The following is a 17,765-nucleotide window of genomic DNA, read 5'->3' as shown; positions in this document are numbered from 1 at the left end:
CATGGTGTAGACATAGCCAGGAAGTGAGAGCCCAACTAGTTAAATAAAAGAGACAAACTCAGAAGGGAAAATAGATACGTGGCTGTGTTTTCTCTCTAGTCTTTCTCCCACTAACTCTCATGGCCCTTTTTTTGTCTCTTGTTTGTGGGCAAGAGACCACAGGAACGCGGGCTTTCAGAATGAGCAGACACTTTAGAGATCAACTAGTCCACATTTTCCTTTTGTGGATAAAGAAACTGCCCCCCAAATAAAGAGCATCCCTGTTTTGATAGAAGTGATGCTAAGTTTTCATATTCAATTCAACAAATATTCATTCAGAGCCTACATTGTGAAAGTCATTGTGCCAGGCTTTGAGGAGGATCCTAAGATCACTAAGACTTGATCTTTCTCTCCTCAAGGAATTTATAACTAATCCAATAGAGAGATAATTGTACACCAGATAAGACAAAATAAAATGTGACAAGCTATAAGATAAATACAGACAAAATGCTTTGAGAGTTTGGAGAGAAGAGGCTAGAATTTCTGAATGGGAGAGTTGGGGAAAATGTTATGAAGAAGGGAGCATTGGAGCAGACCCTTCAAGGATGGATGGGATTTCAGCAGGTAGAAATTATATTGAAGAACTGCATTTCAGACTTAGGGAACGAAATGGGCATAGTCAAGATAGGAAAGGATGGACACAGAGCATTCTAATTTATCTACAGCACAAAGTGGGAGATGAAGCCTGCCACCACCTTACAGCCTTAATACCAGGCTGTGTTTTAAAATTTTATTCCATAGGCATTTTAGAGTCATTAAAGCTTTTTGAGCCCGGAAGTAATGTGATAAGAACTTGTGCATTAGTAAACTCAGTCGGGAGACAGTAAGATATTATTTCTAGAATGTGGGTCGCATTGGATTTTTTTGAATATATAAGTAAAATAAAAGAGTCATCTGATACAATTTTTTAAATTTTAAGTAAAGATCATTTAAAGACCATAACAAGAAAGAATGATGCTGGTATTTGGTTACCTAAATTTCCTTCCACAGGTGTTTACTTCTGATTTCTGCAAATAAATTTACTTTGATCAGTGTTGAAAAGGGACCCACAAAAAAGTACATGGGAGCTGAAATGGATTTTTTATTGTAAAAGCTTGAAAACTTTTTTAATTGACTTTTTTTTTCTACAGTAGCTTCTCCTCTGCATGGTATCTCATTTTATGCCAAATTCATCTCACACTGGACTGAAATGAGGCTTGTGGTAGCAGCAAGACAAAATGGACAATTAAAATTAAGCGTAGTGGTTTTCATTAAGTGGCATTAATTTAAAGGTTGCTGTGTTCCAAGATATTTTTATAATTTAAAAAAAATAAGTAGAAGTTCAAACTTTAAAAATTGGTTTGTTGTGCTATGTCATTAATCTGTGTGTTTTTTCCCCAGTGCTCCAAGCCCAAAATGTACAGCATGTCAAGAAAACATCGTTAAAGATAAGGTATTTCAAAGTTCTTCTCAATTACTTTGTGAAAATGTTTTTATAATTTGATTGTAATTTTTAAATAGCCTCTGAGTGAAAAGAAATTTTAAATTTTAAAAGATTAAAAGAAAATAACATAATTATATATTTAATGTCATCTTACATTTTAATTTTATCACAAAAGTTTGGTTAATCTTATTTATTAACTTAAATCAACACCCCTCCCATTCAAATCCCAAATCGAATCATTAGGTATAGATGAAATTTCACAGAATGTTAGGGCTTAAAGGGTAATATAACCAAACTACCTCATTTTCAAAATGGAAACTTCAGTAATTTGTCTGTAGTCCTTTATCTAATAAGCAACAGAGCCGGGTCTCAAAACCACATTTTTTGACCTCATGACTGACATTCTTTCCACCATAGTATAATTTAAGCTCCTTTAGGGCAGGGATTGTTTGATTTTAATCCTCAGAGCCAACTGTTCTATCTGGTACATAATAGATAATTAATAAATGCTTGTTAAATGAAAAACTAAATGAGTTTTTATTAAATACCCACTATGTACAAGACACTATCCTAGGTGCTAGGGACTTTTTTCTTTTTCTTTTTTTTTTTTTTGTTATGGGTCAATGTAGAGAGTGCTTTGTGAGGAATTTTCCCTACCATTTTCTCTACAATTTATAGTTTTAGACTATAGGGGCACTGAAAGATTAAGTGACTTATCTAGGAGGGTCCAACCTATTTTATAGTTAGAAGTGAGCTGAGAGTTAAGCAAGTTCTACCTTTCCTTTCATGCAGGAATACCCATTTAACACTCTTAAAACAACCATTCAGGGCAGCTAGGTGACGCAGTGTATAGAGAACTGGCCCTGGATTCAGGAGGACCTGAGTTCAAATGCGGCCTCAGACTCTTGACACACTGTGTGACCCTGGGCAAGTCACTTAACCGTCATTGTCCTACCAAAACCAAAACCAAAACCAACCAAACAAATTTAGCTTCTGCTTTGATAATTCTAATGATATACTAAATTTGAAATAGTTCATTATATAATTCAAAATATGTCAGTAAATACTTGCAATTTTTAACATTTGGAATAAAGATTTATGAAACCTTTAGAATGTTGTCATAAAAAAAATAGTTTAATTATACTCAGGGCTAGAGGGGTATCGGGGGAAGTGGTGAGAAAAGGAATGTTCTGTATATGAAGTTTTTAAAACTTAAAAAACAAACTCACCTGCCAGAAAAGCAAACCCAAATGAATATGTGTAATGTAAGCATTGTCATTTTTATGCATTCTAATACTATCTCAGGATAATTCATGAACTAATTCTGAGAGCAAAAAGATCTAATTTCTAAAGTAGAACTTTGGATGACTTTTGAAGCTCTAATGTATGTAGGCTTTTCAAATACCTTGCATTTGTTGGTAATTGGTGGGTTTAGAAAAGAGAAAATAAAGGTAAAATCCATTCATTCAACTTTGCTCCTTAGTAATATTTTCTTAATGAGTTTTGGTGAAAGAAGTTTTGAAATAATTGACTGGGTTTGTTTTTTTTTAATTTACGTGAATGATCTGTGTTTCATTTATCAGAAGTGTTATTCTTGCTCTTCATTGGCATGGATAAATTGGCTTTGTTAATAGTTGACTATTAATTTAATTGATGAATTATAAATCAGAAAAAAAAATTACTATGAAGCAGCAAGTGGAAGAGATCCTATGAGCCTGGGTGGCAGAACATTAGTGTGACATACTCAAAAGGGCCCCCTCCTGCCTTTGAAGTCAGAAACTCAGTCTGAAATCATGTTTCTGCTATTTATTAACTGTCTAACTTTGGACAGATAGTTTTCTTCTTGTCCTCAGTTTCTCCATCTGTAAAATTAAAGGGGTTTAACTAAATGGTTTCAAGGGTCCTTCTAGCAGCTCTAAGTCCTTACATGTGGCTCTGTCTCTACCACATAGCATTATGTCCCCACCTGCTATGCAGAAGAGGGAGGGAGTGGAGAAGCTAGTAACCAGTAGGCTTTGGCTATCGAAAGCCAAGAAACAATGAGAAAAAGTTAATGGCTCTGCATCCTGTGTGGACTTTTTTTTTTTTTTTTTTAGTGAGGCAATTGGGGTTAAGTGACTTGCCCAGGGTCACACAGCTAGTAAGGGTTAAGTGTCTGAGGCCGGATTTGAACTCAGGTACTCCTGACTCCAGGGCCAGTGCTCTATCCACTGCGCCACCTAGCTGCCCCTTGGACTTCTTTCAGTTCTGTGGTGACCATGGTAGAGAGGTAGAAAAGGGGGCAGATACTGTTGTCTAAAGAGCCCTTTACTAGCATCCAATAGAAGAAGTACCATAAACATGGCAGTGTCTCTGACTAGCCTTGAACTTTCATTGTTGATGGATGGTGCTGTTTCATAAAGCAGCACCATGATAGTATAGCTGAGGAATTTTGATGTTTGTCCAGACCAGTGATTTCATCCTTGTAGGGAATGTCCAGCATGGAAATTCCCTCCACTGATAAAGAAAGGCAACTCCTTGTGACTGGCAATCTTAGAAAGTTTTCTGCTGACGCCGAAAGGTAAAGCAACTTGCTTATGCTCATATGGCTACTATGAGAAGGCCAACCTTCTATCCACTATGCTACATAGCCTCTTCTCAAATTCATAAACTGAGTTTATTCAGCTATGGTAAGAAAAAACCATTTATTGATCATAAAGCTATTCTATTACTTAGAGGTGTTGACATACAAGATTTGATTTAACCTGGCTTCATACTGTAAAATGTCTACATATGGAAATATAGACACATTGTAACTTACTCCTGAGCTCACACCACTAGAAAGATATTAAATTTTGTAAGAAAAAAAGAAAGAAGGAGAAGGGAAGAAGGATGGGGAGAGAGAGAGGGGTGGGAGAAAGGGGGAGAGGGGAGAGAGAGATTGAGATTAAAGCAGCTAATCCCAGAGACCAGGCAGGAAGTGTTGAACTGATTTTGAGAGCAAAAATGTCCAAAGTTCGGGGGAACAGGTGAAGAAGACAGCATGAAGGAAGGGGGAGTTGAGCTGGGGCAGGGAACGTGACACTTCAGCAGTTTGACCCTTTTGGCCTCATGTACTTGAGAGGGCATCTTTTTTTATGTTAGTGATATGCTGGCTATGACTCCTCCCCAAATCTGTGCTCATTCAGTTGTGGACCAAAGACTGAGTGGCCTAAACACCACATTTCTCAGTCTCTCATTATCCTTGTCTATAAAGTGAAGGAGTTAGAACTCGGTACATAATATCTAAAGTCCCTTCCAGCTCCAAAATTCAGTTTTTTCTAACAATTTTCATAATAAGCAGAATGACTGACTTTTCTGTAACATTTTAAAGTTTGCTCCTTACAAAAGCCCATTATGGTGGATGGTCCCAGTGCTATTTAGCTCCTTGATGAAACTGAAAGTCAGAGGTATGGTGCCTTGTCCATAAGTATAGTTAGTAATTGACAGAGGCTGGGTTATAACCCATTTCTTCCTGTCTCCCAAGTCTAGACTTTTATCCACTATGCTATGCTGCCTTTGTAGTAAGCTCTTTTTTTTTTTTCAACAAAAAGCATGGATATGACTCGAGACTTAGAGAATATGATAAAATTGAAATTATTTTCTTTATACTTTTGAAGTGTCTGCTGTGATGATTTTAGTACCTTAAGTTCATGAGATTTTTAAGCCCTATTTGCAAAAGAACTTCATCAGGTTCTGAATTTTTTTTTAATTTTTAGTAATTGACAGTAATTTATTCCATTTCTTTCCCAGTGAAGTTGAAAAGGAAATTAAATTTTCACATGTATTTTTCAAATATCACAGGATCTTCTTTAGTAGACATTTAATTGAAACTCTTTGTAACAAAAATGTTACAGATGATGTCATTGGAAAACAAGGCTATGTCCCAGTGAATAGCAGGGCCTTAACCATAATAAATACTCAGTAAATGTTTGTTGAATTGAACCAACTTCACAGTTTATTAAGTGATAAAGAATGTTAACTAAGGTAAAAACAAAAGAAAGATAGATTTGATTTTATTTTCTAAAAGAAAACTCCATTTTGTTATCAGATTAAACTTAGTCTTTGTAGTATTTTTAAACATTTATGATCATGAGCCATTTTGGAAAGAAATGAATTATTATAAACAATTTAACCTTAGTGCCACAAGATAACAATAAAAATAATAATTACATTTTCATATTTACAAAGTGCTGGCCTCATAATTACCCTCAAATGGGAAGGTAATATAAGCATTATTTCTATTTCATTGATAAGGAATCTGAGACTCAGAGAGATTAAATGATGAGAGATAAAACTATTAAGTGTTGGACCTGGTACTCCTACTCATGTTCTGACTTCAAGACCAATGTTCTTTCCATTAAATTGTTCTTGTTATCATCATTGTTGGTCCATTTTCAGTTTTCTTGTTACTTTTATTTACCTTTGTAATATGGAATTTGTTCTACCACACCAACAACCCACCCAATAGATTAATGTGAACTGTTAGGCTTTTATTTCTGGGAAACATGCTATAACTAAATTCACAAGTTTTTTAGTAAAGCAGCTCAATGTAAGGAAGAATTTTTATATGTTTAGAGACATCCAACAATAAAACTGATTACTTTGTCAGATTATGGAATGCATTTAAGCAGCAGCTTGCCACTTAGTAAAGGAAATTCATTCATTGAGTAGGGTATTAAACTGAATGAACCTTTCCAATTCTGAAATTCTGGCATACAAGATTCTGTTCTGTTTTTTTGTTTTGTTTTGTTTTTACAGTGAAATCGATCTCTACATACATTATTAGTTCTTTTTTTACAGAAAATTTGGTTATTTGTTTGACTATATATTTGAAAAAGTTCGGCAGTGTGTACATATTATATTTATGTCATTTAGCTATGTAATGCCCTCTGAAAAGTCAATCATGTTGATATCTTAAATAGCTTGCTACTACCTATGACCAGTTTTCTTTTCATCCTATCTAATAAATTTTGTTAAGATTAGATTATTTTAATTGTGTTTCATAGCAAGAATAGTTCCTTCACTTTACACAAAAAACCAGATGATTCTTAACTCTCTCTGTTGTCCACTTCAAAGTTGGTTTTGTAATTTTATTAAAAGCATTTTGCTTTAGTTGATATTTGATGTTTTCTTCAAGTGATGTTAACCCTCTGAAATAAGTGCCTTTCAATTTCAGGTATTTAAGGATAATTGCTGTAAGAGAGAAATTCTGGCTCTTCAAATATATTGTAGGAATGAAAGCAAAGGATGCACAGAACAATTAACCCTGGGACATTTGCTGGTGAGCATTGAACCACTATTATTAACGTTCATATTAAGAAATTGAATTCCTTAACATTGACATAGTTTTCAAGTTTGAACAGCCTAAATTGTCTGGAATGTCAATATGACTCAGCTACCAAAATTCTGGGTTCACACAGGGGCTGATCTAAGAGGGTCCTATTTTCTCTTGGGTTCATTTACTCTGGAAAATTGCTAATATAGCTTATGCTCAGGTTTTCACATATGTGGGTAAAAAGGTAATGCCTACATAAACACTCAAGGTAACAAATGGATCTTGTGTATAGGACAACTTTTATTTCATCCCCACAGAAAATGCAGTAGGTGTATAGGCCTCATTGGAGTCTGTCAGCATATATAGAAAAAAAATATGAAGCATTATTAGTATACTGTGTGAGAAAATATTCCAACAATCTAGTGAATCCCTAGCTTTCTCACAGGGTCCTGCATAATTTTTCCCAGATTGGTAATACTTTCTTTCGTATAGATTCCTCCAGAAGACAGACAATCTTTGGAGCTAGCGAACCATATTCCTGTTGGACCTGCACTATCTGAACCACTCATAATAATAGTGGGAAGGATGGCAAGGTCCTGATCACCTCCCCCTCTCCCCATGAATGGCCTTAGTTCTGTTGCCGGTGCTCCAGATGCAGGGTCCGTGTGGGTGATCCTCTTCTTTTTCCACAAACCATGCTGCTTAGGAAATCTCCCACCTCCTTCACCTACTCCAAAAGGTCTGATGCCTGAATTCTCAAACTTGGAGTTACCCTTAAAGGCAACACCCAAGGCTGGTACTGAACAAGAATTTCTTTTCTCTGGCTAAAAGGATGTATTGTAAGATTAGGCTGTTTAGGAAATTAAAATCCTACTTCCTCTACATCGAAGGCTGGAGTTCAGAAATACTGTTCCTTAAGCTGAGTGGGCACTCACTTATCTACTTAAGCCATGTGCTTCTTCAGTAATGCTATTGTAGCCCAAATTGCTGCCATCTCTAGCTGAGAAAGTCGGCTATCAGGGCTCTGGTCTCTAATTGTCCTCAGAATGGGAGGTGGTGTCCAGGAATTTAAGATCTAAAAACTCTCCTTAATCCATTTAGACAAACACATAATTCACCAAGTACTTCTGCCTCACAGGCACCATTAACTATTAATCGGCCACCCTACCCGAGGTGTCACTCTGGAAGAAAAGCACAAATGATGAAAAATGACTGAGCAGGTCTATCATCTCACCTTTATAGACCAGTGCAAAAGAACACCACCTCCCAAGCCCCAGCCAATTCAGTGGTGAAAAACCAGTCAGTAATGATCTTGACTATCTTCACAAGGTGCTGGCTACCTGTAGGTATGACCATCCTCTAGAGGGGGCCAGGGATACCCATCAGATTGGGAATTGTTGTCATCAACTTAGATAAAATCACGTCTATACTGATGTTTCAAAACCGAAACCAAAATATGAAACAGTCAGGTGGCTTTCATTTGAAGTGTTGTTCCCCATGGCATTAGGGCCTGAATTGTAAACCAGTTTGAGTCATCCACTGCCTTAAATCAGTGACACTCTGTACTCCCACTACAGTGACACAGTAATGGCTCACATTTAAATGGTGACTGGCAGCTTACAGAGCGCTTTCCTTGTTGCGGCCCTGCCCTGTAGGGCAATAGTATGGCTTTTCCCAGTTTTACAGGAAAGTTAAATGAAGTGAAGTGACTTCCAGGTTACATAAGAGTGAATTTAGAACCCCAACCTGGGTCTCCTAACTCTGAGAACAGTGTCTTTGCTATCACCCTACACTGCCCCTAAAGGAGCTTATTTGATGTATAAATTATATGGGCATAGTTTAGCTTCTCTCCACCCTTCCCCCAGATTTGTTTTTTTTTTTTTTCTTTAAAGCATATGTTCTTTCTCTTTCCCATTGCCTCCACCAATCTGTATTGAAAAATACCAAAAAATAGAAAAAAAAAAATCCTTACAACCAATATATATAGCTTAGCAAAAACAAATTCTCACATTGGTCATGTCCAGAAATGTATGTTGTAGGAGCAGCTAGGTGGCACAGTGGATAGAGCACCAGTCCTGGAGTCAGGAGGACCTGAGTTCAAATCTGGCCTCAGACACTTAAATACCTACCAGCTGTGTGACCCTGGGCAAGTCACTTAATCCCAATTGCTTCACCAAAAAAAAAAGAAAAAAGAAAAAAAGAAAGAAATGTATATTGTAGTCTACATTTTAATCCTTCATTTCTTTGGCAGGAGGTGAGTGGTATGCTTTGTCATTACTCCTCTGGGTTCTCAGTTTGTCATCGCATTAAAAAGCGTTCTAAAAATTTTCAGTTGATTTTTCTCTCTTTTTAAAATTCTGTGTTATGCTACTTCTCTCTGTATCAGTTCATAGAGATCTTCCCAATTTACTTTGAAACTGTCCGTTTTGTCATTTCATATGGCATAATATTCATTACATTCATATACAATAATTTTTAGCCAATCCCAAATTGGTGGGAACCCCTTTAGCTCCCAGTTTTTGACTTCTATAAAAATAAATAGCTATAAATATTTTTTGTATCTAAAATCCTTTTCCTTTTTCTTTGATATCTTTGCAATATGGGCCTAGTAATGGTATAGCTAGGTCTTGAGCAGAGTTCCAAATTAACTTTTATTTTCAAAGAACTATTGTGCAAATTTTAAATTTCATAAAAATTTTTACAATTTTGAAACACCTAGAAAGAAATCTACATTGTTGTATCTGCATGACTTCTTTTTGGAATTTATTTTCATTGACAATTACAGAATGTTAGAGCTATCCAATTTGATCCTCTCCTCTTCAGATGTGAAAACTGAGTTGATTCCTGAAAGGCTTCATGAAAATGCTAGTTATTTCATTTCTTATTAATTATAAAATTAATTTGATGTTTTCTCTCTTAAGATATGTTTCTCAACCTAATTTGGCCACATGGCAATTTGTGGCTTGAAATGTACCTACGGAATCTCTGAACCTTGGCCTGAAGGCTATAGATAAATGTCATACCCTCAGAATAAAGGGAGATTTAGAATATTTGAGGGCAAAAAAGTTGAAATTAATCTTATTTATGGACTTTAAAATGTCACTTAAAGTATTGTTATTGATATATAATTTCATATCAAATTTTTAGAGGAAGAAAATATCACTACTCTAAAAATATTCTCCCAGAACTCCCGATTACACTGTGTGGAAAACTAGGGTTCCATCAAACACAGGTTGGGAAATGCTGCCTTAAGATTATTTAAATTGGGGGCAACTAGGTGGCACAGTGGATAGAGAACCTGCCCTGTATTCAGGAGGACCTGAGTTCAAATCCGACCTCAGACACTTGACACTTACTAGCTGTGTGACCCTGGGCAAGTCACTTAACCCTCATTGCTCTGTCCCACCCCTCAAAAAAAAGATTATTTGAACTGGAATGTAGTAACTATCTCACTATCTAAGATGTACAGCTTCCCACCACAGAAGGTTGCCTGGGCTGTTACCAGCATAGTTCTTTAGGCACATTTTAGCACAAGAATAATTCTCAAACCCAATATGGAAGTCATTGCCTCTGTTTAATCTGTTCCTCTTTGCAGCTGTACACAGATGTGATGGTAGGCACTAGAGATCTCAGAGCTACAGATTTAAGATTAGAGCCAGTACTTATTTTGTTTGCCATATTTCATATTGAATGAGCTCTCAGAGCAAGGATTGTTTGTCCTTTGTCTTATAGGTACATTTAAAAAGTGATTGCCAATTTGAAGAACTTCCATGCGTCCGTGCTGACTGCAAAGAAAAAATCCTGCGGAAAGATTTACCAGGACATGTAGAAAAGTCATGTAAATACCGAGAAGCAACATGTCAATACTGTAAAAGTCAAGTTCCCATGATAACACTGCAGGTGAAATTTTTTCCTATTTCAATTACTCATACCTTCTGTGCAATTCAGCTTTCATTACTGCATCAAACATATTTTCTCATGATTATTTTCAAAAAATAATAGCTATAATAATATTTGCATTTCTACAGTTCTTTAGTGTTTTGAAAGGACCTATATCACAACAGTCATGTGAGAAAGGTGAGTAGCACAAGTCAAGATAAGGCTCACCATTCAGAGCCAGGAGTCATGATAGTTCTTTTCAAGTATTGAAGAACTTTCATGTGAAGAAGGGGTGACATTTGTTTGGTCCCCAAGGACTAAACCGGGATCAATGGGTAGAAAAGCTGCAAGGAGGCCTTTTAGGTCTGATGTCAGGAAAAACAATTAGAAATGGAACAGGGTGCCTCAGGAAGGAGAGGTGGGCTCCCCTTTCATGGGAGCTCTCTATGGAGAAACTGGATGACCACTCAGTGGGCATGTTATAGTGGAGATGATGTTAAAGGTGCAGATTGGACTAGATGAGGCCCCATCCAGTGCTTAAATTCTGTGATTCTGTGATGGTATATTACGTGGGGCTCACAGAGGAAGTTTTCTAAGACAAATGTTTAATCTTCTGTAAATTTTTTTATCTAGAAATGATAACACCAATAACAATGATATCACTACCACTTTGTATTTATGTAGTGCTTTTTATGGTAAACAAAAAAAAGCTTTCATGTTGATTCACTCAGCTGCTCTCAGTAACCCTTTGATATATGTGACTTTATGACTAGTGACCATGCTAATTCTAGCTGGAGTGATTTTTACTTTGCCATCTGAAGCAGAAAGAGAGAGAGAGAGAGAGAGATTCAGAGATTTTAAACTTTTTTTTTAAAAAGGAACTAGGTAAACATGATAATTGGGTCACTTAGATTTCCTTTGGGATACATTTTTTGATATGCTGAAGAAGTTAGCTATTGGTATTCTATCTCAGTAAAGAGTCTGTGTGTTGTGGTGTGATAGAAGCCTAAGACCTAGAATCAGAATATTGGGGCTTGAATCCCAGTTATGGTAAATTTACTATTCATGTGACTTTGGGTGACTCATTATCCTTTTCTGAGCTTCAGTTTTGTCATTTGTAAAATATGAAATAATATTTGTAGTATTTACCTGGCATGGTTGTTGTGAGGAAAGTACTTTATAAACCCTAAGGCACTATGTAAATGTGACTTATCATTATATAATCTGCACTGAAGGAGGGCTGTGCTGTAACTTCAAAACTCCAGAGGAATTTTATGTCATTCAAGGGATTCAGACCTTTTCTCTGTATTTCATATACAATACTAATATTATATGTTGCTGATTCATTTAAATCTTTATTCTAAACTGTACAGTTTTATCCTAATTTAGAGTGTTACCAAAGCAGAAAAGAGTCCTTTCTTCTTCAACAACCCAATCAAGAGATTATTGAACAGTTTTTAACAATAAAGGAATGAGGACCAACTGAGAATTTTGGTATTTGTAATGGTGTTAAGTTCAAGTGTCTTCATATTGGTTGTTGGTTTATGGAATGGAGGAGGGAAGAAGCCCTATTTTAAATCTAGGGCTAAAATATTTGACCTTTCTAAATCCTTAGTGCTTACAAGAATCATGGGAATGGACCTTAGATATTATCTAGCCCAACCCTCTCATTTTACAAAGGAAACTGAGGTCCAAAGAAATCGAATGACTTGCCCGTGGTCACAATAGGTAGTAATTAATAGATTGAGGATTTCAGCCCTCCTCCTCTGATTCCCAATCTAGTACTTCTTCCAACTGATTGCAATGCATCTGCCCATCTACAGTCCAGGTGGGTCCTATGACTTGGGACAGCAACATGAATGTTGACCCCTTGGGATCTTGGGAATTATCATAATGAACTTATGTGTCCAGCTCTTTCTTTGACTTCCTACCCTATCCACAAGAAATGATCATTTTTATGAAAGAAATTTATTCATTTTTCAGTAACTCGGCAAAATAAAATTTAAATATTTTATTTTAGGTTTGTAGAAGATCAGTAATTCATTTGGGGGAAATTTTCTTAGTAATATCTACATAGATGAATTCAGTCGTTAATAAATGGTAATAGTACCACTGGATTGTGTCTATAGTAAATTATTTACTAACATTTGTTAGAAATATCTTGATGCCATCCTAGAGGCTGAAACCTATCAGTAATATTAAATTTTGGTTTTTCAAATTTACTTCCAAATGAGTTGAGTACTACTATGATTACTTCTTCATTATGACCTTAAACTATATATTGTGGGATACCTTCAGAGGTTCACTTATGTTAATTTAGCAGGGATAGTTTTTAAACTATGCTATAGAAAATTATAGAAAAATGAATAGCTGATTTATAATCCTTATGTTTTTTTCTGATGACACTTTAAGGAAGTCTTCATAGTTTCATGCTTACTATATTTAGAATCCAGGAAATTGTTCATTGTACTATTGATTGTTTTATTAGAACATAAATAATATGGGGAGGGGCAGCTAGGTGACACAGTGGATAGAGCACCCGCCCTGGATTCAGGAGGACCTGAGTTCAAATGCGGCCTCAGACACTTAACACTGTGTGACCCTGGGCAAGTCACTTAACCCCAATTGCCTCACCAAAATAATAATAATAATAATAATATGGGGAGGAGATTTTCTCATTGAGTTCTCTAATTTTGACATTATGTTTCCATTTGAGGTTTCCAAATAATAATTTACAGATAGTTCATATCACTAAAGTCTTCTTCTAGTGCCTCATCATGGCTTGGAAGTGAGCCTGGATTTCTGAAGGCTGTGCTAGAAGGATATAAAGCTCTGTCAGGTCCTATGAAGCTAGGACTTCTTACCTCTTAAACTCCAATTCTTAGAATCCATTGCTTCCTCTGAGACTCAGATCAAGCACTACTTCCTCCAGGAAAGCTTTCCTGGTCTTGCCAGCTGCTAGTTACTGTTGCCCCTAAGGTTACCTTCTATCTACTCTGTTTATCTTGTATGCTCTGGTTTTTAAATGTTGCTTCCCCCATTAGAATGTCAGTACCTGGAGAGCAGGAATGGGTTGTTTTGCTTTTCCTTTCCATCCCCAGTGCTTGGCACAGTACCTGATACTTAGTAAGTACTTGATAAATGCTTGTTGATTGCTTGAGTATAGGCCCAATGACTACATATTTTATCTGAAGACCAGCCAACCTGATTTTAAAAGCCTCATCACCAGATGATCAGGGAGATGAGTATTTTTAGCCACAGAAACTCATGAAGACTATGTAAGACCTGGAGGGTCTGGTTGTCATCTACAGTGGTGGAGGGGACCCATGAAACCATAAATTCTCAAAGTGCTGGAGCAATGCTTCAATATATGGGGATATGTTAAAATATACAAACCCATCATTTTATAAATAATGTGACTGTAATTCCCTTGTAAAGGCAAGTGATTATTTGAATTCTGAGCAAATCGGGATTTTTATGTTTTCATTGGGGTGAAGCAGTTTCTCCTTATACTCTATAAAGGAACAATTAGTTTCTTGAAAGTTTGCTTATCCAATGTCAGGGATTATTCTGGGACACTTACATCTTGCCTAGTTCATTTAGTCCAACATTATGAAACATTTCAGATAATAAAGATCCTTTCAGAAAGAGATTTTCTAAGAACCTCTGGTAATTAAAGTCTGAGTTAATAAGGTTTGAATTAATATATTCAAATAGATCTGTGATCATATCAGTTCGAGAGTTCGTAGCAGTAGTGCAGATCACAACTTATTCATACCTGCCCATCCTATTTGACTCTGGCCTGTTCTCCCAAAAGTTTGCGAAGCTAGTACATTCAGCATGCTGGAGGCCTTACTCATTCTCTTCTGACATTGTAAGAGATCAATTGGCATACTCTTTCCACCTGGATTTTACCACGTGGCCAAAATAATAGGATTTTATTTCACAAGTTATTTTTAATCATTCATACTAGTCTTCACACAAGTTTATTCTCATTAACAATATTTTGTAATGTCTTCTAAGATTATGATAGTTTTGCTTTTTTCCAGCACTGTGCCAAACTCAAACCAATTTCAAATAATAAATACTATATAAATATAGCATTTATATTAAATCCCATTTATTACATAGATGTGTTTTTATTGCAATGATTGTGGTAGGAAGTTCATTTTCTTTTGGTTAAATTCTTGGCTAGTTGGTAGGTATAGACTGTTTTTAAGAAGTTCACGGTGGGGGGAGGGGCAGCTAGGTGGCACAGTGGACAAAGCACTGGCCCTGGATTCAGGATAACTTGAGTTCAAATCCAGCCTCAGACCCTTGACACTTACTAGCTGTGTGACCCTGGGCAAGTCACTTAACCCCCATTGCCCCGCAAAAAAATAATAATAAATAAGTTCACAGTAACATTTTTCTTTTCTTTAGAAACATGAAGATACAGACTGTCCATGTGTTGTTGTCTCATGCCCACATAAATGTAGTGTTCAGACACTTTTGAGGAGTGAGGTAAGACATTTCTACTAATTGTTTAAACTGCTTATTCCGTATGATTAGATTTAGAAGTTTGGATTAGATTATGAGATCATTTTAGCTTTTGCAGAACTCATTTGCTTTAATTGTTTGAACATTATATTGGTGGGGGGATGTTTTGGTCACTTTAAAAATGGTTTTGCAAAAATGTTTTTTCCTTTGAGTTGGGGGAAAATGGACCTTGTGGAAATTTGCCTTCTTAAATAATTCATTGTACATCCTTTTAAAAGTAAATTTGTAGTAGGTATATCTTTTTTCATCTCTCCATCTGTATCATCTCATCAGAGACAATGAATAAAATTTTATGACAGTGTTAAAAACTGGGCTTTTTACTCCTGAAGTTTGGTTAGCATAAGAAATCATCTACAGTATGAGGAATCTAGATTTTTGGCGCAAATTTTATAGAGATTTTTATGAATGAAAGCTTTGAATTCAGACAAGCTAGAATGCCATTTGATTAAAAAACAAAATAAACTAATAGTTTCTAATATAAATCTTCTGGAAAATGTTCAAAATATCAATCACTCAAGTGACTAGAGGCCTTGAGGATACAATGTTCTAGTAGAGACAGCCTTAGATGAAGACCCAGAACCTTTCTTCACTTCCTTCAGGTACTACTAACAAGCTATGTGACTTAGACAAGTTGGAACATCTCTGGGCTCAATTTCTTCCTCTTTAAAATGAGTGATTTGAACGATTTCTGAGATTCTTACCAGCTCTGACATTCTATATTTGAAGATCCCTTCTGGCTCTAGAATTCTAAGACCCTTTCCAGTTTGTACTGGAAAGGTTATTTTCTTTTCGTTAAAAATTCTAGAGTTTCTTCTCTATGACCCTAAAAATGGTGAGAATAGAGAAATGAGGGAAGATGGCAAATACATAGAAGGCCAAAAGTACCCAAAAAAGACATAGCTATGATTATTTTAGATACAACTCAAGGAAAAAGTGACACTTTAAAAATGAAATAATATCAATGGCATTATATATATATATATATATGCACGTGCATGTATATATATTACATATATTGTGTGTAATCTTGTAGAGTTGTTCTATAGGATTATGTTGAGAATAGAGTTGCTTAGTAATATTAAACGGTAATTTTCAGTTAGACTTTTTATAGAACAGGATGCACAGTTACACGAGCTAGAGAAGCATCATTGATTCATAGAATGTTAGAACTAGAAGGCAGGATTAGTCCAACTCTCATTTTACAGATAAGTAAACTGAAGTTCAAAGAGGTAAGGCAGCAAGTGTCAGAGATGTGGTTCCAACCCAGGCTCCTCCTCAAGTCCATTGCTTGTTCACTGACTCATGCTGCCTCCCACCTCAGCTTCCACACAGAATCAGCCCTCAAAGCCCAAGACTCTTGGCACCAGAGCTGCTGCCCTCTCCTCTCCATCCCTGCTGCTTCCACACCCCAGTAATGCCCGAGTGACACCCAGCTTCACTCTGTCATTGTGTTTCAGAGGCAGCAATTACAGGATTACAAATAATAGAGTAATAGCACAGATGGTTTGTCAGTGGTACGTGAGATGAATACATATTTTAGGACATTTCATTTGAACAAAATTAGAGTAATCTTGGATAAAATTTCCACGACCTTATTCTTTCTTGCATAAAGTAGGTCACTAGCTGCCAGTCAGGGAGAAACCTAACTTTCTGTTGCCAATTCACCTTTCTATATAGCTCTTTAAGATTTACAAAGCATTTTCCTCACCACCATGCTGTGGGGTAAGTAGTGCAGTATAATTATCTCCGCTTTACTGATGAGAAAACAGAGACTCAGAAAGATGAAGTGACTTTCCAGGGGATTAGTGGAAGTGGTGTTACCCTCTCTTCCTGGCTGTGTGTGTAGGCTGAAGAGGCTTCACGAAAGCCACAGTACTTCAAAATCTCTCTCCCAGGGACCTGAAATTCCATCACTCAAGATTTATTCCTTTGGATTTTAAAGACCTTTTGCAATTAGCATTGTCCATTAAATTATAAATATCTTTCAGCTAATACCTAAGCAGAGATGAGTTTAACAGCTTCACCTCTGGTAGCTAGATAGTTGAAAGAGAAAGCATCTATGGAGGAATGGGGCACAATACACATTGTGAAGCTGGTGCATACAAGCTCATGGGAATTCCAAAGGAAGATCCAGGAGGAAGTGAAATGATATCAGAGACTCATTTTCCCAATAACTAGCCATACCTTGAATCTCTGATATTGTCTCTTGTTATTAGGATAGCAGATCAACTGATCCATGGGTCTTTTTTACTTAGATGTAAATAAGTCTAGATTCATTCCACATAGTTTCTCGTCTGAGAAAAATACATCTAAATTGTTAGTTTTTTAAAGATGTGGGTGAACCTCAAGGGCATTTTTTTTTTTACTCGCTGTTATTGAACATAGTTGGAAAATCAGCCTCCATCTTGTCTCAAACCCATTCTAATTTTTCTTTTCTAAACACCTCAATCTTCCATTTAGTTTAGGTTTCTGGTAATATGGTCTGGACTTTTTTCGTTCAATGTCCATTAGTATTAATGAATGGTGGTTACATGGAGGGTATATTTTATTTCTCTAATTTCCTCTCAAGCAACATTGAAGAAACTCCTG

General features: G+C 36.2%; 1 protein-coding gene across 7 annotated transcripts in view; it reads left to right on the top strand.

Annotated features, from left to right (window-relative positions):
* The window catches only part of TRAF3 (TNF receptor associated factor 3), a 171,647-nt gene that overhangs the window by 134,722 nt on the left and 19,160 nt on the right, over positions 1–17,765 (top strand). For all 7 annotated transcript variants that reach the window (XM_043983792.1, XM_043983790.1, XM_043983791.1 and 4 more), the window contains 4 exons: positions 1,420–1,471; positions 6,660–6,764; positions 10,491–10,658; positions 15,060–15,140. In XM_043983792.1, the coding sequence (XP_043839727.1) occupies positions 1,420–1,471; positions 6,660–6,764; positions 10,491–10,658; positions 15,060–15,140 (406 nt within the window). The remainder of the gene's footprint in view (positions 1–1,419; positions 1,472–6,659; positions 6,765–10,490; positions 10,659–15,059; positions 15,141–17,765) is intronic.

The sequence above is a fragment of the Dromiciops gliroides genome, chromosome 2, assembly GCF_019393635.1.
Source record: "Dromiciops gliroides isolate mDroGli1 chromosome 2, mDroGli1.pri, whole genome shotgun sequence".
Lineage (NCBI taxonomy): Eukaryota > Metazoa > Chordata > Mammalia > Microbiotheria > Microbiotheriidae > Dromiciops > Dromiciops gliroides.
Note: the sequence above shows the minus strand (reverse complement) of the source record. Positions and strands in the feature narration are given on the sequence as shown.